Here is a 25664-nt window from a genome sequence, read left to right as displayed (position 1 = left end):
CAGCTGTGGACGCCATCTTCTGGTCAGACACGGGAATTATTCGGCGTGTGACACTCACAGTGCATTATGGGTATTATCTGCTTTGTCCCAATTCAAAGACCGCATTCTGTAGGAAATTATCTCAAAAGGGAAATATGAATTATTAATTATAACTCTTTATAATTATAAATATTTGGATCATTTGAGAATTAACTTGAAGCTGAATTCATATTACAATCAATTAATCTTTTCATCCAGTGATCACTCAGCATTAATCGTCTATCAACTCTCACAAAGGATATTTTTCCTGGTCACAGCAAAATAACTCTTAGCATGTAACTTTGTTAAAGGGACATTGATTTACAAGCAGGGACCAGAAACGTGTGAAATATGCACAAAAGTTTTATCTAACTAAATCACAAAAACATAACAACAAAATGTGTAAAAAGTGAAGCGCTGTGAATACTTTACGGATGCACTGTATAGCATTTACTAGTACATTCACCTGTACATATAAAATTCATACAAACACCTGTAAATATAAAAAAATAAAAAAAATAAAACAATTTTTATAATAAAAAAACTAATGTGAAACATGAAAGGGACAAACACACACACACACTGATCATATTTTCTATATGAGGATTTATTACACTCATTTGTCTGATATTATTTCAATGACAAGTTCAACTGTAATAATAATAATAATGTGATAAAGAGAAATTAAGAGACACTACAACATCTCACTGTTGCTGATTTATCAAGCAGCTCAAAGTATTACAGGTAAAATCTCTCTACGGTCTATTCTGATGCATCAACACAGTTTCACTGATGATCCAAACCAAACATAAAACCCAGGATAGAGTGGCTGAGTGAATGTGGTCTGGACTGTGTGGATGAGGCTCATTGTGTCAGAGACGCTGTAGAAGGAGAGAGTTCCTGCACTGGGATCCACATACACTCCTATTCTACGGCTGAGAGACACTGCAGGGAGATCAGTCTGTATGTTATTGTGTCTGAATGTGTAACTGGAGAGAGTGCAGAACAAACTCCAGGACTGATCATTAGATCCAAACAAACACTCAATACCCTCTCTCTTCCTGCTGATGCTCTTATATGACACTGATATAAACACACCTCTATTCCCACTCCACTCAATCTCCCAGTAACAGCGTCCACACACACTCTCTCTACACAACGCCTGCTCCCAATGATCAAATCTGTCTGGATGATCAGGATACGGCTGGACTGTGAGAGTGTCAGTAATCACTCTGTTCCTCTCAGACAGACGGAGGAGTTTAGACACTGTGTTCAGATCCAGAGTGAACTGATGGGAATCTGATGGAGAGAAAACACATCAGAATCAGGAATTATGAATCTGTCTGATATTTTAAAGTATGTAATCTCTTCATAACTTAATATTCAGTGTATCCAGCCTGGTCTCATTGTTAATATGTAGGTATTAATTCGTAATTTTCAAAGATAGAAAACATACTTTTTTGTACGTTTGGATATATGCTGAAACGTATAATATGGACGTATCTGCGATGTTTAAACGTAACATTATTACGTTTTTTCAGCTAAAAACGTAAACTATTTACGAATATTTCATATACAGATATCTGTATAATTTCCCTTTTACCATTTTATAGATTATAAATGTAAGATCCCTTAACCCTAACGTTACTCCCACACCTAAACATGCCCATTTTATAGACAATATTAAAAGGATAAAACGTAACTGTTAATGGACAGATATGTGTAGGGAAATGGCAGTTTTATTAACAATATAGCATTAAAAGATAGTTTGAGGCACTAATCCTACCCCTACCCCTAAACCTAACCATTTCTTAAAACTACGTAACGTTAGCAGACAGACGCGTATAATCACAATGTCTTTAAAATGTCAAAACCGGTACCAAAAGTCGTTCACATAATGATGTGTCCCAGTCCTCTCTGGCAGTATATAATAGTTTTGTATGAGGTAACGTTACAGAGCAGAATTTAAGTTATTAATCCATGAAAATGTTCGGTTCGCTGTTCGCTCTGTGAAGGCGCGCTTTTTTTCTTTTTCTTTTTTTTTTTTAAGTTGGTGTACTTTTTTTTTCTTTTTCTTTTTTTTTTTTATTGAAATTTTCAAAATTACAGAGTTTGATATCAAGTTCTTGACACAATTCTTTTACACATTTTCACATTTGGTAAGTATAACTTGAAACAACAATAATTTGAAAAAAGAAACAAACAAAAGATAAAGGGCATCACAAACATATATTAAATTCATTTAGCAGCGATACAGATCTTTGGGCTTTTCGATTTTTTAAAAACTTTACAGACTCAAAATACATTTTAAAGGCTGCTTTAAAATGAGCAAAGTTGGATTTTGAGTTACTCCATTTAGTTTGATGAATATGAAATGTTCCTAATAATAGAAACAAATCGATAACATAAATTTTTCTTTTAGAAAAGTCAAATTAATTTGTATGAAGCAAGACAGATGACAAATTTAAGACTAGATTGCAGTTCATTTTAACACTTAGAAATTGAGACATCTCATACCAAAAGGTTGAAGAACAGGGACATTCAAAAAATAAGTGCACAATAGACTCTCTTTCACAATTACAAAAACAGCAGCTGTAATCAATATCCAGATGAAAACACTCTAATGTGTCTGTAACGGTCACCAGCTGGAGTGCCTTTGAAAGCCACCAGAGGGCACTCCACACTACCACTTACCACTGCCTTGATCTCTGTCTCTGATTGTTTGCTGCCTGTCCTGACCTTTTGCCTGGTATTGTACTACGATTTAGCCCTGTCTTCACTGCTGTATCTGCTGGTTCTGACCATTGCCTGTTTGATTACTCTGATCAATAAATCACACTGCATATGGATCTCTCTGACTCGGATGCATCACAACAGTGTCTTTCACAGGATATATTCCTTGAGCAATTTTAAAAGACACTTCTTTGGTTTTATTTGATACACAATACCAACTAAGAACACCCCAAACATTTCCCCACTCCAATGAGGGAAACATATTAACCCAAACAAATTTAGATGGAGGAGAAGAGATATTGACAAAAAGAGATCTAATCAATTGGTTACTGCATTTATCATTAATTAAATCAAGTTTATCTAAAAACAAATGTTTGGAGACTTTACTTGCAGTGTTACCCCTAGAGCCCTGATTTCTGAATAGAGATAAAATTTTGGCAGAAACAGAATTCATCATGACAATATAATTTAACAGAAATATGACACTTAAATTTCAGACATAGTTCAGTAATACTCAAAAATCAGAATTCAACAACTGACTAACTAATAAAATATCAGACTCAAACCAATGTTTTCAAAATAATGTTTTTCTTCGGTGTGTAATATAGCCTACTTATTATTCCACATAAAAAAGGAGTGAGGAGAGAAGTTATGTTTAAAAGCCAAACACCATGTCAAAAAGACTTGCTTGTGAAAATTAGATAAACAAAGAGGTATTTTGTTGATATCAAAACTGCATCTAAGGAAAAAAGTTATACCACCAAGTTGATTAATTAAATGGTTAGGGAAAATATTCCACATAGAGCAATTATTTTTAATAAAACATTTTAGCCAATTTATTTTAAAAGTGCTGTTCAAAGTTGTAAAATCCACAACATTCAAACCACCCTGATCATATGGATTGCATAATATATGTTTCTTTAAATAATGAGTTGTTTTTTTTCCAAACAAAATCAAATAACAACTTGTCAAACTCTTTGGTAAATGTCTTGGGTACAAATAGAGCTTGGGAGATATACGCAGATCTTGACAAACCTTCAGATTTAGACAATAAGACACGACCATAAATGGATAAATCTCTCTGCAACCAAGAGTCAAACTTTCTTTTTGTACTGTTGATAATCGGATTAAAGTTAAGAGAAGCACGATATGATTCATCTTTGCAAAGTTTTACACCAAGATATGTGACAACCTCCTTGACAGGGATTCCATCAATTTCTTCAAGGTTAACACTCCTAAGTGGAAAAATCTCACATGTGCTTATATTAAGGTTGAGACCAGAAATTATTTATGGTACGAATTGCTTTGCTAACCTCTGCAGCATTTTTTAAAAATAGTGTTGTATCATCAGCTAGTTGACATATTTTTTAATTAATTCCCAAAAACGTTAATACCTTGAAAGAAATTCATATTTACATAGCAAGAAAGAACCTGTGTGACGAGCAGAAAGAGAAACGGTGAGATTGGGCAGCCTTGTCTGATCCCCCTAGAAAGAAAAAATCTATCAGAAGTTCCATTGACCATTTTAACAGAGCTGTTACATTCGGTGTACAGGGTTGTAATTGCCTTTCTAAAAAATTCCCAAATTTAAAGTATTCTAATGTTGCAAACAGGAATTTGTGTTCTACTGTATCGAACGCTTTATTAAAATCAACAAATAGTATTAGATTGTCATCATTGAGAAGGTGACTATAATCAATAAAATCAAGAATAAGACGGATATTATTACAGATATGCCTCCCTTTCATGAAGCCAGACTGAGACTGATCAATTAAGGAGTCCAATCCTAATTTCAGCCTGCTAGCAAAAATAAGAGAAAAGAGTTTGGCATCAGTATTCAATAAAGTTATGGGTCTCCATCCATCTAGAGATAAGGTATCCTTATTTGCCTTTGGTATTAAGGTAATTACCCCCTGTCTGAGAGATGGAGGTAAGATTTCATTATTTATAGATTCATTAAACATAGCTAAAATAAACGGGGAAAGGGCATCTCTGAAAGTTTAGAAAAATTCATTCGTAAGCCCATCATTACAGGAGATTTGTTGTCCTTGAGTTTCTTAATATTGTCGATAATTTCTGTAATACTAAGCTCTTTCTCACAAATGCTGCCAAATTCATCATTAACAAAAGTACTAGTATTATCCAATTTTTCTAAAAAGGACTCCATTAAGGAGTACTGTATTTCAGAGCTAGAATACAAAGTTTTATAAAATTCTGCTGTATGTTTTGAAATTGTAGATAAGTCATCAGTGACAGAATTTGGGCTGCTAATACAGAAACCTCCCCGTGGTGCAGCCTGGGAAACGCTGACTGGTACAATCTGATAGTTTCTATCCGATATTACTACTGCCAGTAGGCCAATATCTGTATACCAACCCGAGCAATCTAACAGATGAACGATGCCGAAGCGCAACAGATACTCGCCCCCCTCGGGGCCTGCACTGTCAATCGCCTCAATTAATATTGAAGGTTTCTCCAGACGCAAGGCAGACATACTAGCAACAACGGTCAGATGCTTCGACATAGTGTGCATGCAGGAAACCCATATCGGCCCTGCACAACACCGACCAGCCATCCCTGGAATGAAGCTGGTGGCTGAGATCCGACACAGACAGTATGGGTCAGCTGTATTCAGCAGACCAAACCTTGCGATCGAAGAGGTCTGCACCCACATCACCAAAGGGCAAATGGAAACCATCACAGTTGCCCTCCCGAATGTCTCTGTCACATCAGTGTATAAACCCCCCCATAGCCCGTTCCTCCACCCTGAACTGCCAGATAGATGCAAAAGGAAATACCACATTAACATTGGGGACTTCAATGCTCATAGCACACTGTGGGGTTATGAAGTGAACAATCAAGATGGAGATGAAGTCGAAACCTGGCTTGAGTCGAAACACCTGACCCTGATCCATGACGCTAAACTGTCAAAATCTTTCCACAGCGCCAGATGGAAACGAGGATATAACCCAGATCTTGTTTGCGTGAGCAGTGAACTAACATCGAGAGTTGTGAAAGCTGTCTTGGATCCTATCCCCCACACGCAACACCGGCCAATCACCATAACCATCAAATCTGTCCTCCAAGCAACTACCGTCCCCTTCCGCAGAAGGTTTAATCTGCGGAGGGCAGACTGGCTGCCGTTCCAACAGGAGATTGAAAACTCCATCTCCAGCATTCCATCACACCCCAACAACTACAACATGTTCATAGACTTGTTGAAAAGGTCAGCCAGGCGACATATACCAAGAGGATGCCAGACCGAGTACATCTCCGGACTGTCAGAAACATCTAATGAGCTATTGAAAGCCTACCACGAGGCATATCATGAGGACCCCTTCTCCCCCACCGTCACAGAACTCGGAGAGACCCTGCTAAACAAAGTTGGGGAAGATCGAAGGCTAGCCTGGAAGGAGCTGTTAGAAAATACCAACATGACCAACAACAGCAGGAAGGCATGGGCCACAATCCGCCGCCTCGGCGAAGACCATACCACACCACCCACGCTCTCAACAGTCACAGCAAACGCAGTTGCAGCACAGCTGGTGGCAAACGGTCGCAGCCAAAACCGGCGCAGACCCACAGGAGAATACCGCCGGACAGCGGTACCGGACCACCCACAACCAGCCAGAGCACTTACCAAGCCATTCGATCCACAAGAACTGGAAGCTGCAATGAACATGCTGAAACCTGGGAAAGCAGCAGGAACCGACGACGTACTGACGGAAATGATACAGCACCTGGGACCTAAAGCAAAGACCTGGCTCCTAGAAATGTTGAACTCATGCATGGCAGAGAAAATAATCCCTCCGGCATGGAGAAAGGCCAAGATAGTCGCAATTGTCAAACCTGGAAAGGACCCATCATCCCCAAAGAGCTACAGACCAATTTCACTCCTCTGCATCACCTACAAGCTCTATGAGAGGCTATTACTCCAACGCCTTATGCCAGTTATAGACTCCAAGCTTACTAAAGATCAAGCTGGTTTCCGTCCTGGTCGCTCCTGTGCTGGGCAGCTATTGAACCTCACCCAACATATTGAGGATGGTTTTGAGTGTAAACTCATCACTGGAGCAGCTTTCATAGATCTTACTGCTGCCTACGATACAGTCCAGCACCGTACCATGATTAGGAAACTTTTTGACATGACTGGTGACCTCGACCTGTGCCAAATCATCAAAAGCCTCCTCAACAACAGGCGCTTCTTTGTCCAATTAAATGACAAGAAGAGCAAATGGAAAGCCCAAAAGAACGGCCTACCACAAGGCAGTGTACTGGCCCCACTCCTCTTCAACATCTACACTAATGACCAACCACTTCACTCACAATGCCGCCGCTTTATTTATGCGGATGATCTCTGCATCACCACCCAACAGGAGAACTTCCAGAAGATTGAGGCAGTCCTGGAAAATGCCCTTCAAGAGATGTCAACCTACTACAAAAACAACCACCTGAAACCGAACCCATCAAAAACTCAACTATGCAGCTTCCATCTCAAAAATCGAGATGCGAAAAAAGAACTGAGCATCCCATGGGATGGCCACAAACTCTCCAACCACCCTCACCCTGTGTACCTGGGAGTCACACTCGACAGGACACTCGACAGGACACTCTCTTTCAAAACTCACCTCCAGAATACCAAAGCCAAGATCAACACTCGCAACAACATTCTGCGCAAACTGGTAAACTCAAAATGGGGTGCCGATCCATCAACCATCCGTGCAACTGCCCTAGCCCTGTGCTTCTCCACAGCCGAATACGCGTGCTCAAGCTGGAGCCGCTCCCACCATACCAAACTGATTGACATAGCCCTCAACGACACCTGCCGCATTATCACGGGATGTATAAAGACAACGCCAGTCCCGTGCCTCTATGCTCTAGCTGGCATTGCCCCCCCTTACATCAGACGATCCATCATTGCCCAAGACGAGCGGAGAACACAGGAGTTTGACACCAGGCACCCCCTGCACGGACACATTGCACCCCCACCCCGTTTGAAATCGAGAGCCAGTTTCCTGCTGACAGTCCCACTTCTCCAGACAACCAAAAAAATAGCGAGGACCAACATTTGGAAAGATGACTGGAACCAGCTAACTACACGAGCCCAGGATTGGATGGAGAGAGGAATCACCCCGACTGAATGTCTTGCCAGCGGGCACGACCTCCCATGGCTAACCTGGAAGACCCTCAACAGACTACGAGTGGAACAGGGGAGGTGCAAAGCACTTATGAAAACATGGAACCACCAGACAGATGACACATGTAGCTGTGGAGCAGTTCAGACAATGTCTCATCTACTGGAGTGTGAAAACGCCCCCCAGTGCAGCCCCCAGGACCTGGCTGAACCGACCCCATCAGCTGTGACCTGCGCCAGATATTGGCAGAACGACATCTGAAATTGCAACGGACTCGAAGAAGAAGAGTGACAGAATTATTTATGCGCAATTTATTAATTGATAATCTTTCACCATTTCTTTTTTCCAAAGAATAAAAGTTAATTTAATGGCTAAACTCCTCACTTTATATTTCATAAAATCCCACTGCAGCCCATATTGGTTAGTAATTACACCCTGTTTATAGTATTTATCAATTATTTTTAAGACTTCACATTTAAATTCATCATTTAATAATAAATAATTGTTTAATATCCAGTATCCACTTCTGCTCAGGTTCTTTCTATTGTCATTAGTGATGATAAAAATGTGAATAGATTTATGGTCAGTAAAAGCTGCAGGATCAATAGTAACGTTGTCTATCAATGATGTCAACTCCTCTGATATTAACCACAAATCTATTCGAGGCTGCAAAGACAAATCATTATTTTGCCATGTATACATGAGTTTTTGGGGCTTCATTTTCCACCAGATATCAACAAGACCTAAGTTATTGCATAACCCAGAGATAATCTTGCTGCTATCATCTTTTACACCTTTGGGAGGCCATCTATCTATGTTACTATCTGGGACTACATTAAAATCACCTCAGAGAATACATTTTGCATTCATGTATTTGGTCGTTAAACGTCTTTAAACGAGTCTTTAAACGCCTCAGATGTAAAGTTATTCGCTGTCAAAGTGACGCCAAAATGAATGGGAGTCAATGGGATGCTAACAGCAGGTGATGGTCTGCTAGTCAATGGCGGCGCCCGGGGAAGCTTCAAAATAATATGAAACGCTGCCCCCCTGGCTTCTCCATTTCAAATGTAGCACACCAACTTAAACACGGCATGTCGCAATCTGTGACGAAGCATGCGAGAGCCAATGAGCGTTTGATATCACTGCCGTAAAACATGTCGTAACGCTTCGGGCGCAATTTTTTAATTTGAATTCACCACGAGCGCGGGATTTGACATTTACGGTCTCTGCTGAGAAATGGAGATGAAGATGAAGATCACTGGATAAAGGGCTGAATTTGGATCTGTTTCTTGCAAACGTATGGATTCTAAAGATTTGGATTACATCAAGCTAATAAAATTGATGTCTTTTGTGAATTTATGTTGTGTTTGAGTGTATTATGGGTCTATAGGAGAAAACGCCTTTTGAGTCTCACAGTAGATAAACCAAATATTACAAAATGGTTAAACTATTAAAGAAGGTATTTTTAAGGTTTTAAAGTGTATTCTTGTTTAACACCATGTAGGCTAATCCTCCAAAACGAGTTTGCAGCAGAATTGAACAGAGCGAAATGTTATTATTTATGAGTAACGTTATTATATGAGTAACGTTAAACTGTATTAATAAATGCGACTGAAAATTTAATTGATAAGACAATTGAATGCAATAGAGTCAAAACATTAATGCCACGATTTTAATATGCATAAGTTAAATAGGAATACGTACAAATTTGTACGTCGGTAAAGTTGTTTAGCCTATACGTAAATAAATTAGTGCTGTAAATACGTCAGTATTATACGTTTCTGTGTGTATAAAATACGTAAATAAATGTACGTATGGTAGAACTACACTTTACGTAAAAAAGGCCTACACACGTGTTGCGTATTCTCATGAGATCACATCAGTACAGCTGATAATCGTTTAAATTATCAATTAATAAATTTATAAATCATGATTTATTTCTCCTTCTACAGGAAGAACATGAACACACTCAGTGATTTTGTCTGCTAGTTTTCTTGACTTACATTGTAGAAAGTCGTTCCTGGTTCTGGGATTAATGTTGGTGAATGTGACTGTGGAAATAAACAGAAATGAAAAGATAAAATTCATCCATCTCTACACATTTCTAATGTGATGTTCTTCATGATATTAAACGATGTTGGACTATTTCTGAGAGCAAATGAATCTCCAGGGGCCTCGTTTATAAAACACATATCTTGGATTTTATCATAAATTCCATGGATTTCATCCTACATTAATATATATAAATATGCTTGTCCATGATGATGAGTGCCAAACCTCTGAACCATCCAGGGATTTTTGTGGCCGCTCTGTAGGTGAAGTTGATGCACTTGTTCACTATGGACTTGAATTTTAGCTGAACTGTGCATTTACAAACATTACGAAAAATGATTGTCCATGGGCCACAATCCGCCGCCTCGGCGAAGACCATACCACACCACCCACGCTCTCAACAGTCACAGCAAACGCAGTTGCAGCACAGCTGGTGGCAAACGGTCGCAGCCAAAACCGGCGCAGACCCACAGGAGAATACCGCCGGACAGCGGTACCGGACCACCCACAACCAGCCAGAGCACTTACCAAGCCATTCGATCCACAAGAACTGGAAGCTGCAATGAACATGCTGAAACCTGGGAAAGCAGCAGGAACCGACGACGTACTGACGGAAATGATACAGCACCTGGGACCTAAAGCAAAGACCTGGCTCCTAGAAATGTTGAACTCATGCATGGCAGAGAAAATAATCCCTCCGGCATGGAGAAAGGCCAAGATAGTCGCAATTGTCAAACCTGGAAAGGACCCATCATCCCCAAAGAGCTACAGACCAATTTCACTCCTCTGCATCACCTACAAGCTCTATGAGAGGCTATTACTCCAACGCCTTATGCCAGTTATAGACTCCAAGCTTACTAAAGATCAAGCTGGTTTCCGTCCTGGTCGCTCCTGTGCTGGGCAGCTATTGAACCTCACCCAACATATTGAGGATGGTTTTGAGTGTAAACTCATCACTGGAGCAGCTTTCATAGATCTTACTGCTGCCTACGATACAGTCCAGCACCGCACCATGATTAGGAAACTTTTTGACATGACTGGTGACCTCGACCTGTGCCAAATCATCAAAAGCCTCCTCAACAACAGGCGCTTCTTTGTCCAATTAAATGACAAGAAGAGCAAATGGAAAGCCCAAAAGAACGGCCTACCACAAGGCAGTGTACTGGCCCCACTCCTCTTCAACATCTACACTAATGACCAACCACTTCACTCACAATGCCGCCGCTTTATTTATGCGGATGATCTCTGCATCACCACCCAACAGGAGAACTTCCAGAAGATTGAGGCAGTCCTGGAAAATGCCCTTCAAGAGATGTCAACCTACTACAAAAACAACCACCTGAAACCGAACCCATCAAAAACTCAACTATGCAGCTTCCATCTCAAAAATCGAGATGCGAAAAAAGAACTGAGCATCCCATGGGATGGCCACAAACTCTCCAACCACCCTCACCCTGTGTACCTGGGAGTCACACTCGACAGGACACTCGACAGGACACTCTCTTTCAAAACTCACCTCCAGAATACCAAAGCCAAGATCAACACTCGCAACAACATTCTGCGCAAACTGGTAAACTCAAAATGGGGTGCCGATCCATCAACCATCCGTGCAACTGCCCTAGCCCTGTGCTTCTCCACAGCCGAATACGCGTGCTCAAGCTGGAGCCGCTCCCACCATACCAAACTGATTGACATAGCCCTCAACGACACCTGCCGCATTATCACGGGATGTATAAAGACAACGCCAGTCCCGTGCCTCTATGCTCTAGCTGGCATTGCCCCCCCTTACATCAGACGATCCATCATTGCCCAAGACGAGCGGAGAACACAGGAGTTTGACACCAGGCACCCCCTGCACGGACACATTGCACCCCCACCCCGTTTGAAATCGAGAGCCAGTTTCCTGCTGACAGTCCCACTTCTCCAGACAACCAAAAAAATAGCGAGGACCAACATTTGGAAAGATGACTGGAACCAGCTAACTACACGAGCCCAGGATTGGATGGAGAGAGGAATCACCCCGACTGAATGTCTTGCCAGCGGGCACGACCTCCCATGGCTAACCTGGAAGACCCTCAACAGACTACGAGTGGAACAGGGGAGGTGCAAAGCACTTATGAAAACATGGAACCACCAGACAGATGACACATGTAGCTGTGGAGCAGTTCAGACAATGTCTCATCTACTGGAGTGTGAAAACGCCCCCCAGTGCAGCCCCCAGGACCTGGCTGAACCGACCCCATCAGCTGTGACCTGCGCCAGATATTGGCAGAACGACATCTGAAATTGCAACGGACTCGAAGAAGAAGAGTGACAGAATTATTTATGCGCAATTTATTAATTGATAATCTTTCACCATTTCTTTTTTCCAAAGAATAAAAGTTAATTTAATGGCTAAACTCCTCACTTTATATTTCATAAAATCCCACTGCAGCCCATATTGGTTAGTAATTACACCCTGTTTATAGTATTTATCAATTATTTTTAAGACTTCACATTTAAATTCATCATTTAATAATAAATAATTGTTTAATATCCAGTATCCACTTCTGCTCAGGTTCTTTCTATTGTCATTAGTGATGATAAAAATGTGAATAGATTTATGGTCAGTAAAAGCTGCAGGATCAATAGTAACGTTGTCTATCAATGATGTCAACTCCTCTGATATTAACCACAAATCTATTCGAGGCTGCAAAGACAAATCATTATTTTGCCATGTATACATGAGTTTTTGGGGCTTCATTTTCCACCAGATATCAACAAGACCTAAGTTATTGCATAACCCAGAGATAATCTTGCTGCTATCATCTTTTACACCTTTGGGAGGCCATCTATCTATGTTACTATCTGGGACTACATTAAAATCACCTCAGAGAATACATTTTGCATTCATGTATTTGGTCGTTAAACGTCTTTAAACGAGTCTTTAAACGCCTCAGATGTAAAGTTATTCGCTGTCAAAGTGACGCCAAAATGAATGGGAGTCAATGGGATGCTAACAGCAGGTGATGGTCTGCTAGTCAATGGCGGCGCCCGGGGAAGCTTCAAAATAATATGAAACGCTGCCCCCCTGGCTTCTCCATTTCAAATGTAGCACACCAACTTAAACACGGCATGTCGCAATCTGTGACGAAGCATGCGAGAGCCAATGAGCGTTTGATTTGACATTTACGGTCTCTGCTGAGAAATGGAGATGAAGATGAAGATCACTGGATAAAGGGCTGAATTTGGATCTGTTTCTTGCAAACGTATGGATTCTAAAGATTTGGATTACATCAAGCTAATAAAATTGATGTCTTTTGTGAATTTATGTTGTGTTTGAGTGTATTATGGGTCTATAGGAGAAAACGCCTTTTGAGTCTCACAGTAGATAAACCAAATATTACAAAATGGTTAAACTATTAAAGAAGGTATTTTTAAGGTTTTAAAGTGTATTCTTGTTTAACACCATGTAGGCTAATCCTCCAAAACGAGTTTGCAGCAGAATTGAACAGAGCGAAATGTTATTATTTATGAGTAACGTTATTATATGAGTAACGTTAAACTGTATTAATAAATGCGACTGAAAATTTAATTGATAAGACAATTGAATGCAATAGAGTCAAAACATTAATGCCACGATTTTAATATGCATAAGTTAAATAGGAATACGTACAAATTTGTACGTCGGTAAAGTTGTTTAGCCTATACGTAAATAAATTAGTGCTGTAAATACGTCAGTATTATACGTTTCTGTGTGTATAAAATACGTAAATAAATGTACGTATGGTAGAACTACACTTTACGTAAAAAAGGCCTACACACGTGTTGCGTATTCTCATGAGATCACATCAGTACAGCTGATAATCGTTTAAATTATCAATTAATAAATTTATAAATCATGATTTATTTCTCCTTCTACAGGAAGAACATGAACACACTCAGTGATTTTGTCTGCTAGTTTTCTTGACTTACATTGTAGAAAGTCGTTCCTGGTTCTGGGATTAATGTTGGTGAATGTGACTGTGGAAATAAACAGAAATGAAAAGATAAAATTCATCCATCTCTACACATTTCTAATGTGATGTTCTTCATGATATTAAACGATGTTGGACTATTTCTGAGAGCAAATGAATCTCCAGGGGCCTCGTTTATAAAACACATATCTTGGATTTTATCATAAATTCCATGGATTTCATCCTACATTAATATATATAAATATGCTTGTCCATGATGATGAGTGCCAAACCTCTGAACCATCCAGGGATTTTTGTGGCCGCTCTGTAGGTGAAGTTGATGCACTTGTTCACTATGGACTTGAATTTTAGCTGAACTGTGCATTTACAAACATTACGAAAAATGATTGTCCATGGGCCACAATCCGCCGCCTCGGCGAAGACCATACCACACCACCCACGCTCTCAACAGTCACAGCAAACGCAGTTGCAGCACAGCTGGTGGCAAACGGTCGCAGCCAAAACCGGCGCAGACCCACAGGAGAATACCGCCGGACAGCGGTACCGGACCACCCACAACCAGCCAGAGCACTTACCAAGCCATTCGATCCACAAGAACTGGAAGCTGCAATGAACATGCTGAAACCTGGGAAAGCAGCAGGAACCGACGACGTACTGACGGAAATGATACAGCACCTGGGACCTAAAGCAAAGACCTGGCTCCTAGAAATGTTGAACTCATGCATGGCAGAGAAAATAATCCCTCCGGCATGGAGAAAGGCCAAGATAGTCGCAATTGTCAAACCTGGAAAGGACCCATCATCCCCAAAGAGCTACAGACCAATTTCACTCCTCTGCATCACCTACAAGCTCTATGAGAGGCTATTACTCCAACGCCTTATGCCAGTTATAGACTCCAAGCTTACTAAAGATCAAGCTGGTTTCCGTCCTGGTCGCTCCTGTGCTGGGCAGCTATTGAACCTCACCCAACATATTGAGGATGGTTTTGAGTGTAAACTCATCACTGGAGCAGCTTTCATAGATCTTACTGCTGCCTACGATACAGTCCAGCACCGCACCATGATTAGGAAACTTTTTGACATGACTGGTGACCTCGACCTGTGCCAAATCATCAAAAGCCTCCTCAACAACAGGCGCTTCTTTGTCCAATTAAATGACAAGAAGAGCAAATGGAAAGCCCAAAAGAACGGCCTACCACAAGGCAGTGTACTGGCCCCACTCCTCTTCAACATCTACACTAATGACCAACCACTTCACTCACAATGCCGCCGCTTTATTTATGCGGATGATCTCTGCATCACCACCCAACAGGAGAACTTCCAGAAGATTGAGGCAGTCCTGGAAAATGCCCTTCAAGAGATGTCAACCTACTACAAAAACAACCACCTGAAACCGAACCCATCAAAAACTCAACTATGCAGCTTCCATCTCAAAAATCGAGATGCGAAAAAAGAACTGAGCATCCCATGGGATGGCCACAAACTCTCCAACCACCCTCACCCTGTGTACCTGGGAGTCACACTCGACAGGACACTCGACAGGACACTCTCTTTCAAAACTCACCTCCAGAATACCAAAGCCAAGATCAACACTCGCAACAACATTCTGCGCAAACTGGTAAACTCAAAATGGGGTGCCGATCCATCAACCATCCGTGCAACTGCCCTAGCCCTGTGCTTCTCCACAGCCGAATACGCGTGCTCAAGCTGGAGCCGCTCCCACCATACCAAACTGATTGACATAGCCCTCAACGACACCTGCCGCATTATCACGGGATGTATAAAGACAACGCCAGTCCCGTGCCTCTATGCTCTAGCTGGCATTGCCCCCCCTTACATCAGACGATCCATCATTGCCCAAGACGAGCGGAGAACACAGGAGTTTGACACCAGGCACCCCCTGCACGGACACATTGCACCCCCACCCCGTTTGAAATCGAGAGCCAGTTTCCTGCTGACAGTCCCACTTCTCCAGACAACCAAAAAAATAGCGAGGACCAACATTTGGAAAGATGACTGGAACCAGCTAACTACACGAGCCCAGGATTGGATGGAGAGAGGAATCACCCCGACTGAATGTCTTGCCAGCGGGCACGACCTCCCATGGCTAACCTGGAAGACCCTCAACAGACTACGAGTGGAACAGGGGAGGTGCAAAGCACTTATGAAAACATGGAACCACCAGACAGATGACACATGTAGCTGTGGAGCAGTTCAGACAATGTCTCATCTACTGGAGTGTGAAAACGCCCCCCTGTGCAGCCCCCAGGACCTGGCTGAACCGACCCCATCAGCTGTGACCTGCGCCAGATATTGGCAGAACGACATCTGAAATTGCAACGGACTCGAAGAAGAAGAGTGACAGAATTATTTATGCGCAATTTATTAATTGATAATCTTTCACCATTTCTTTTTTCCAAAGAATAAAAGTTAATTTAATGGCTAAACTCCTCACTTTATATTTCATAAAATCCCACTGCAGCCCATATTGGTTAGTAATTACACCCTGTTTATAGTATTTATCAATTATTTTTAAGACTTCACATTTAAATTCATCATTTAATAATAAATAATTGTTTAATATCCAGTATCCACTTCTGCTCAGGTTCTTTCTATTGTCATTAGTGATGATAAAAATGTGAATAGATTTATGGTCAGTAAAAGCTGCAGGATCAATAGTAACGTTGTCTATCAATGATGTCAACTCCTCTGATATTAACCACAAATCTATTCGAGGCTGCAAAGACAAATCATTATTTTGCCATGTATACATGAGTTTTTGGGGCTTCATTTTCCACCAGATATCAACAAGACCTAAGTTATTGCATAACCCAGAGATAATCTTGCTGCTATCATCTTTTACACCTTTGGGAGGCCATCTATCTATGTTACTATCTGGGACTACATTAAAATCACCTCAGAGAATACATTTTGCATTCATGTATTTGGTCGTTAAACGTCTTTAAACGAGTCTTTAAACGCCTCAGATGTAAAGTTATTCGCTGTCAAAGTGACGCCAAAATGAATGGGAGTCAATGGGATGCTAACAGCAGGTGATGGTCTGCTAGTCAATGGCGGCGCCCGGGGAAGCTTCAAAATAATATGAAACGCTGCCCCCCTGGCTTCTCCATTTCAAATGTAGCACACCAACTTAAACACGGCATGTCGCAATCTGTGACGAAGCATGCGAGAGCCAATGAGCGTTTGATTTGACATTTACGGTCTCTGCTGAGAAATGGAGATGAAGATGAAGATCACTGGATAAAGGGCTGAATTTGGATCTGTTTCTTGCAAACGTATGGATTCTAAAGATTTGGATTACATCAAGCTAATAAAATTGATGTCTTTTGTGAATTTATGTTGTGTTTGAGTGTATTATGGGTCTATAGGAGAAAACGCCTTTTGAGTCTCACAGTAGATAAACCAAATATTACAAAATGGTTAAACTATTAAAGAAGGTATTTTTAAGGTTTTAAAGTGTATTCTTGTTTAACACCATGTAGGCTAATCCTCCAAAACGAGTTTGCAGCAGAATTGAACAGAGCGAAATGTTATTATTTATGAGTAACGTTATTATATGAGTAACGTTAAACTGTATTAATAAATGCGACTGAAAATTTAATTGATAAGACAATTGAATGCAATAGAGTCAAAACATTAATGCCACGATTTTAATATGCATAAGTTAAATAGGAATACGTACAAATTTGTACGTCGGTAAAGTTGTTTAGCCTATACGTAAATAAATTAGTGCTGTAAATACGTCAGTATTATACGTTTCTGTGTGTATAAAATACGTAAATAAATGTACGTATGGTAGAACTACACTTTACGTAAAAAAGGCCTACACACGTGTTGCGTATTCTCATGAGATCACATCAGTACAGCTGATAATCGTTTAAATTATCAATTAATAAATTTATAAATCATGATTTATTTCTCCTTCTACAGGAAGAACATGAACACACTCAGTGATTTTGTCTGCTAGTTTTCTTGACTTACATTGTAGAAAGTCGTTCCTGGTTCTGGGATTAATGTTGGTGAATGTGACTGTGGAAATAAACAGAAATGAAAAGATAAAATTCATCCATCTCTACACATTTCTAATGTGATGTTCTTCATGATATTAAACGATGTTGGACTATTTCTGAGAGCAAATGAATCTCCAGGGGCCTCGTTTATAAAACACATATCTTGGATTTTATCATAAATTCCATGGATTTCATCCTACATTAATATATATAAATATGCTTGTCCATGATGATGAGTGCCAAACCTCTGAACCATCCAGGGATTTTTGTGGCCGCTCTGTAGGTGAAGTTGATGCACTTGTTCACTATGGACTTGAATTTTAGCTGAACTGTGCATTTACAAACATTACGAAAAATGATTGTCCATATGGATGTTTTATAAATGATAGTAACATTCCTTAAATTGTTGGACATTCACATTCAGGATCATTCTACGCAGGGGCGGTTCTAGAGGCGGGGCCACAGGGGCCCTGGCCCCTGCTAAAATCTGATTGGCCCCTGATTGGCCCCCGTTCCTAGGGGAGGGGGGAAAATCGATTCTTAGATGCATCGCGATGCGGACGTGGACGATTCTGAATCGATTCACAAATGTCAAAAATCGATTTCTAAAAAAAAATATATATATTTTTTCCTAATAACGTAATATTGACGGAATGCAAAAGGCGGAACTCTAAAGTGGACGTGCAGTGCGCGGGACAGTCTGTGGCGCGCACATAACAGACGCATGATGGCTGAGCGCCAAATCCAAACGGCACCCTCTTCATTAAAAGCTAACGTATGTAAAACTGGCAATTTCATTGTGACCTATTTAGTATTTTTTTGTATGAGAGCTGCTTTCTGTATTGTTTAGTTTTCACATCAATATGCTGTAAACCGATCTGTTATACGCACGTTACTGCCCTCAACACTCACAGTGTGTATCAGTGCAATGCCAGTCACACAAAGTTACATTTTGACTGTGCTCTCTGCAGATGCTCATTCACTGTATAAGCTGTTTTTGATTGTGGTATACAGCAAACATTTCAAGTCATAACTCTTTATTATTTAGTTGTGTATATTAAAGAGCGGCTTTGTATATTCAGAAAATGCGTAAGTCCACAAGCATTATATGAGAGCTGCTGGTAGCCTACATAATTCTATATTTTTGAACGAAAACGGTTTGTGAATTTGCTACAGCAAAATGTTTTGTTTTTTTTTGTCTTAAGGATTATATTGCTCATTGGAAGTAACAGGAGGATGTTGGTTAGAAGTCTATTATTAAATGCTAGAGATTCAGAATATGCTTAAGTGTGTATTAATTTACTACAAGTATGCTGCTAGTACAGGCACACATTTATTTTCCTGTTGGTTCTTTGGTTGGGACATATGCTGGCAAATGTAACCTTACAGTTGACTTGCCAAATCACTTCCATTTGTTTTATTAATAAAATTTATATAGGAAGTATTGGAAGTAAGTTCATTATGGGTCATCATAAATACTTGGCTTTTAAAGTACCAAGTAGTAATAAAAAATAAATAAAAAAAAATCGTTAATAATCTATAATCGCTACCCTCTGAATCGTAATCGTAATCGAATCGAATTGTGAGGTGCCTAGAGATTCCCACCCATCAATCGTCGACGAGAAGAGATGATTTCCACAGATGCAATTCCACCCCCAAACAATTAAAAATAATTTACTTTTTATAAGCGACGACATGATTATGAAACTTGAAAGGTGGAATTCAAAAAGAAGTGCATTGTGTCCTTTATGCACAGTATAAATAAATGAAAAAAATCATTACGAACTTTACTGGCTCATAATTTTTTATTAGAGCTTTTGAAAAAGGAATGACTGCCGAAATGTATTTGCACCGTACTGAATAAATGATTTTGTGTGCTTGAATGTACCCTGTATTTGGCCCCTGAATGTAACAAGTGGCCCCCTAATGGCCCCTGTTACAGAAAAATCCTAGAACCGCCACTGATTCTACGCATGTTTATAAATGAGGCCCAGGACTTTACCTCTGTCAGAGATCTTCTTGAGCTCCTCTTTGCAGAAATCCTCCAGTTTGACTTTCAGCTGACGGACAGATTCTCTCACTCCATCAAAAGAAGAGAGAGAACTGAAGGGAACATCATTTACATCTGTAGATTCAGGAGGTGCTGAGAGAGACTGGAAACTCTACAGAAAACAGAAATCAAAACTCATCAGCTCCACACATCACTCAATAACCTGCACTACTATCAGATCTGTGCAGCTCTTGTTGACTTGATTTATCTTCAGTAATTCAGCTCAATCCAGCACTTTCACACAATCAGAGACTTTCTTATAATATTCATTATGTGGCATTAATGATACAAATTCTAGTATTTTCCAGTACACTTTAGCACACTTTTAAAATATACTTATTATGGAAATAATATACTTAAAAAAGTTATACTCAAGTGCAGATTGAATAATGATTTCGTACACTTAATTGAATGTTATTTGCAATTATATGAATGTATTTAAATTTACATAAAATGCAAGTAGCTGAACTTTAGAGTGTTTTTCAGTCACTTAAGTAGGATTTAATTACATCTTTAAATTCTATTATCTTTGAAATATGGTTAAAGTTAGTTCACTATGATCCTGTTATTCTAGATCTCTGTTACCTGGAGGAAATGGATGTGATGCTGTGTGTGTGGAAGCTGCTCCAGCTCAGCGTCTCTCCTCCTCAGATCATTGATCTCCTGCTCCAGTCGCTCCAGTCGTTCTTCAGCTCGACTCACTGCAGACTTTTCCTGATCTCTGATCCGCTGTGTCGCCTCAGAGCGGCTTCTCTCAATGGAGCGGATGAGCTCAGTATAGATCCTCTCACTGTCCTCCACTGCTGTCTGTGCAGAGCGCTGTTCGAACACACATCACAATCACACAGTGAGTTCAGTGGGATTGTAGGAGGAGAGTCCTGAGGCTTCATAAACTTCTCTTCTTCTCCAGACTCACCTTATGAGACGCCACAGCCTCTCTCAGCTGCTGAAGATCTTTCTCTCTCTGCTGGATTCTCTGACGGAGCTTTATCTGAGTCTCCTTCAGCTGAGTCTAAAGGTCAAAACAACAACAGGAAATGTCACATAAAACGAGAGATTATCAACGAATATGAAGTCAAAGTGTCAGCATTATTTCATTTACTTTTACTCGTAAGTGGCCTTTTATGTGATTAACATTATATTATCTGCAAGTCCCATTTTTTAAAGATTTGAGATTTGAAGAACACTACAAGTGCACATTCAGTACAATTAAGCTGACTTATTTTTTTTTTTTAATCGCTGAAGTTTAGATTACTTTTTGTCTCCTTTTTAGAAGTTAGAACTGTCAACGTTTAGACTAAAATAGATGAGACGTTCTTCAAAATTTCATATTTTAAATTCCACAAAAGAAAGTCAAACCGTTTTAGATCGGTATGACGGTGAGTAAATGAAGACAGAATTTTCACTTTTGCTCAAACAATCTCTTTAAGTTCGTACCTGTTTCTCAGTCCTCTGTGCAGCTGCTGATACAGTTTTGTGTTTTTTATGTTCATACTCCTTACACAGCACACAAATGTATTGTTGATTAGTAATACAGTACATTTCTAGCTCTTTATCATGTTTACGGCAGATCATGTCCTGCAGTCGTCCAGTGGCATCAATCACTTTGTGTGGCTTACGTGAGTGATATTCCTGATGAGGGTCAAAATGAGTTTGACAGTAAGATTCCTGACACACCAGACAGGACTTGACGGCTTTGTATTTTCTTCCAGTACAGACGTCACACTCCACGTCTCCAGCTCCAGCGTAACAGTCAGCAGGAAGTTTAGTCTTCTTCAGTTTCTCCACCAGTTCAGCCAGAATGGTGTTTTTACCCAAAGCAGGTCTTGGACTGAAGGTCTGTCTGCACTGAGGGCAGCTGTAGACTCTCTTCTCATACTCCTGATCCCAGCAGCCTGTAATACAGATCTTACAGTAACTGTGTCCACAGTGGATGGTCACTGGATCCTTCAGGAGATCCAGACACACTGGACACATGAACTCATCCTGAGAAAATCTGGCCTCTGCCATTTTACTGCATGAATGCAGAGAGACACAAACACACAAAGCTCAACAATACTTCAGTTTCTGTTTCCCTGAACTGAGTCGAAATAGTTTCGTGCTTCTATGTTTGAGTGACGTGTGTAAAACAGGTGTGTCTGTAAAGCAGCTTCCTTATTACTGGTCAAGGAGAGGCACTTTCCAGGGCTGTGTTTAAGGTCCACTTTTTATGCCCCTCCCTTGCTAACTTTCCTCTGTCTTGTTTAAAATGATACGTCATTGCTTACATTGCAGGAGTGCCCACTACTGGCAGAACCCTAGATGGTTTTAAATGTTACACACTAAGCCCGTGATCACTTGTGGGTAAATCAAGTTCGAGCACTGCAAGTTGTCACAATTGTGTTGCATTGTGGTCTATGGATCTGCCTGAAGTGTACAGTATGAGTGGACTTGTTGCCTCTGTCAAAATCAAGGGGTCAGGGGTCTGTCGAAAAAAAAATTCCCTCATCCAGTTGACGAAGTTGAACACACTTCAAAATGGTGGTAGGGATTCTCCTGAGGGGAAGTGCTTAGGGAAGTTCCCATGTCTAAAAGTGGAGTTAAACGCCCCTAGCTGTGTTTATTTGCTATTCAAGTGAAGTTGAAAATATTGTAAATATGAGTTCAGAGCACATGGATGAAGAAAAGTCATATTTACTAATGAGTTTTGACATTGACAGCGGCATAAACACTAATCATGCTTTGGTGGTTCCATCTCTCAAGAAACCAAATCTTGATTCGGCTCCACTTAAAAAGTATAAGCCAATTTCTACCCTTCATCTCAAAAAGTAGTTTCATTTTAACCACAATCTTTTCTAAATCTCAATTCCATTTACGAGATGTTTCACTCTGGATTCTGAGCCCTCCATTATACAGACTCTGCTCTATTGAAGGATGTTTTTGCAATCAAATTTTTATTGAGTTAAAGAATGTTAATGTACAGAGATAGAAAGTAAAAAATAAACATCACTCTCAACACTTTTTTCTAAATTACCCTCCCACATTCCCAAGGCGACTATACCCCCCACCCCATCTCCCAAAAGTACAACATACATAAATAGTCTAGGAAAAGTGCAAATCAAAATCAAAATCCAATAAATAAAGATAGGAAAAAGTAGGAACATGAGATATAGATCTTACAACCGCTCCTTAATTTTTGAAATTGCATCTAGTCCTCTGAGAGGCTTCATATAACCCTGCCACTGAGAGCTCCATGTTCACAATGTCCAAGAAAGAATGCATCCAGTCCACGCTAGAGAGTGATTAGGTTTCCAGCGCAAGGCAAGCTTTTTCTTGGCATCTGTAAGTCCACAGAAAAACAATTTTTTCTGAGTTAGAGAGAGTAAGAGGAATCATCCCTTAGAAGCAAAAGTCTCAGACAGCATGATACCTTAAATTCCAAAATGTCCTTTAGCGTTGTGGAAACCAGTATTCAAAACTCTTTGACTTCAAGGCAATCCCAAAACATGTGCATCTATGTGCCTATGCACCCATTTGAGCAAAAGCTTCCTTAAATGACACTTCTTGGGAGTGAGATACATCCTATGACTCATCTTGAAATTATTAGGGTTTTTAGAGACATGTTTGAGGTTGGCCCATATTGAGTTCCAACATACGTCATTACTGTCTTCTGAGACAGTCCCATGAATAACTCTGTACCAAATGTCCACAATTGGAAACTTTTTATAAGAAGCTTCAAAAAACAACAGGTACAATGAAGAAACCATACCCCTTGTACTTCCATATGAAGTAAGCAACTTATGCAAAGTAAGATCCCCAAGGAACCCCAAATGCACACATGGCAGATCTCAGGCACAGATAAAAGAAAAATGAAGTGCTTGGTTAATTATATTCTGCACATAGATCATTAAACAATCGTAAACCTTTGTCACCCAAAACATCGGCCAAAACATGAATCCCTCTATCACTCCAGTCTGAGAAAATGAAAGGTTTATTATCTGAAAGAAGACTATGATTACGAAATAATTGAGAATGAGAATGCCATTTATGGTCATCATGGGAAAAATGTTAAGCCGCCCGCTTCAGAAAGAAGATATGCTATTCCTTACATAACAAAAATATATAGGAATATAATGCAAAATATAATGTGATATATTATAATACATTTCCATTTATGGGAAACTAGTGCTTATATTTTTCAATATACTGCAATATACAGTATGCATTGACCATGAATGGCTATATATTAATGAATGTAAAATATTTATAAATGAAGACAAAAATAGCATTACATGTAATATTCACAAAGTTTGATCCTTTATTGTGTACATATATTGCACATACATGTTCCCATATAAATGTGAATGTATGTTCACACATATAGACACTGAACAAAATTATAAACACAACAATTTTTTTTGCCCCCATTTTTCATGAGCTGAACTCAAAGATCTAAGACTTTTTCTATGTACACAAAAGGCCTATTTCTCTCAAATATTGTTCACAAATCTGTCTAAATCTGTGTTAGTGAGCACTTCTCCTTTCCCGAGATAATCCATCCACCTCACAGGTGTGGCATATCAAGATGCTGATTAGACAGCATGATTATTGCACAGGTGTGCCTTAGGCTGGCCACAATAAAAGGCCACTCTAAAATGTGCAGTTTTACCACACAGCACAGTGCCACAGATGTTGCAAGTTTTGAGGGAGAGTGCAATTGGCATGCTGACTGCAGGAATGTCCACCAGGGTATACATCAATACCAATACAAGTGTATTGTTATTTATTATAATATTTATAATAATAATAATTATTATTTACATTTATCAGAGAGGGGCACAATACATTTTGAGACAAAAGGGGCAACCATACTGTAAGAGGTCATAATGTAAAAGCCCAATGATTAAGCCTAAAGTCCAGTAGTGCAAGTCCAGCAGCATCCTTGCAACGCTGCAGTGTTGAATACTTTATACGGGGAGACTTTATCAGGGCTGGACTGGATAAATAGAGTCAGATTCAGATGCAAGTGAAAACAAGTTTAATGAATAATTAATGAGGTGAGAGACAGAGTCCAAAGTCCAATGAGTGGCCGCGCAGTGGAACAGGGTAGTGCAGGGACGCAATGGGCAACAGTCCTCCGTAAGACTCCTCTGGGACGAACAGGGATCCAGGAACAGAATATCCACAGGAAACACGAAGACAGGAACCCAGGGACAAGAACAGGAACAGGACTAACTCACAACAAAACCCCAACGACCTGACAACACAGGACAAAAATCACACACATTAAATAGCTGCGGTTGCCGCAGTTGGCGCTGATGAGTGATCGGTAGGTAGCAGACACACCCACAAGGCTGCCAGCAACTCTCTGTTACCAATGTCATAATTACATTTGACAGGAGGTAAACATTGAGAAAAAAACGCACAAGGGTCATCCGTGGGCGAGTGCTGGGAGAGAATCGCTCCTACCCCCACCTCTGACACATCGACGTCCACCACTAACTGTCGTGAAGGATCAGGGGCGATGAGAATGGGAGCTGAAACAAAGCGGCTCTTGAGGTTGAAAAATGCAGCTTCAGCTGCACCAGACCACCTGAACGTCGTTTTGGTGGAGGTCAAGGCAGTCAGAGGAGCGGCTAGGTGGCTGAAGTTGCGAATGAAATGCCGGTAAAAATTGGTGAACCCCAGAAACCGCTGTAGGGCCTTACGGG

General features: G+C 40.2%; 1 protein-coding gene across 1 annotated transcript; it reads right to left on the bottom strand.

Moving 5' to 3' along the window:
* Nucleotides 1-624: 624 nt before the first annotated feature.
* Nucleotides 625-22013, bottom strand: LOC311085540 (tripartite motif-containing protein 16-like). The gene is made up of 7 exons (XM_084118034.1): nt 21412-22013; nt 20891-20986; nt 20560-20793; nt 19927-20086; nt 17896-17943; nt 9890-9937; nt 625-1317 (listed from the first exon to the last, which is right to left on the bottom strand). The coding sequence occupies exons 1-7, from the start codon at nt 21982-21984 to the stop codon at nt 794-796; spliced, it is 1683 nt and encodes a 560-aa protein (XP_083974160.1). The 5' UTR covers nt 21985-22013; the 3' UTR covers nt 625-793.
* Nucleotides 22014-25664: the final 3651 nt, after the last annotated feature.

The sequence above is a fragment of the Abramis brama genome (assembly GCF_963993115.1).
Source record: "Abramis brama genome assembly, chromosome: 6".
NCBI classification, from domain to species: domain Eukaryota; kingdom Metazoa; phylum Chordata; class Actinopteri; order Cypriniformes; family Leuciscidae; genus Abramis; species Abramis brama.
Note: the sequence above shows the minus strand (reverse complement) of the source record. Positions and strands in the feature narration are given on the sequence as shown.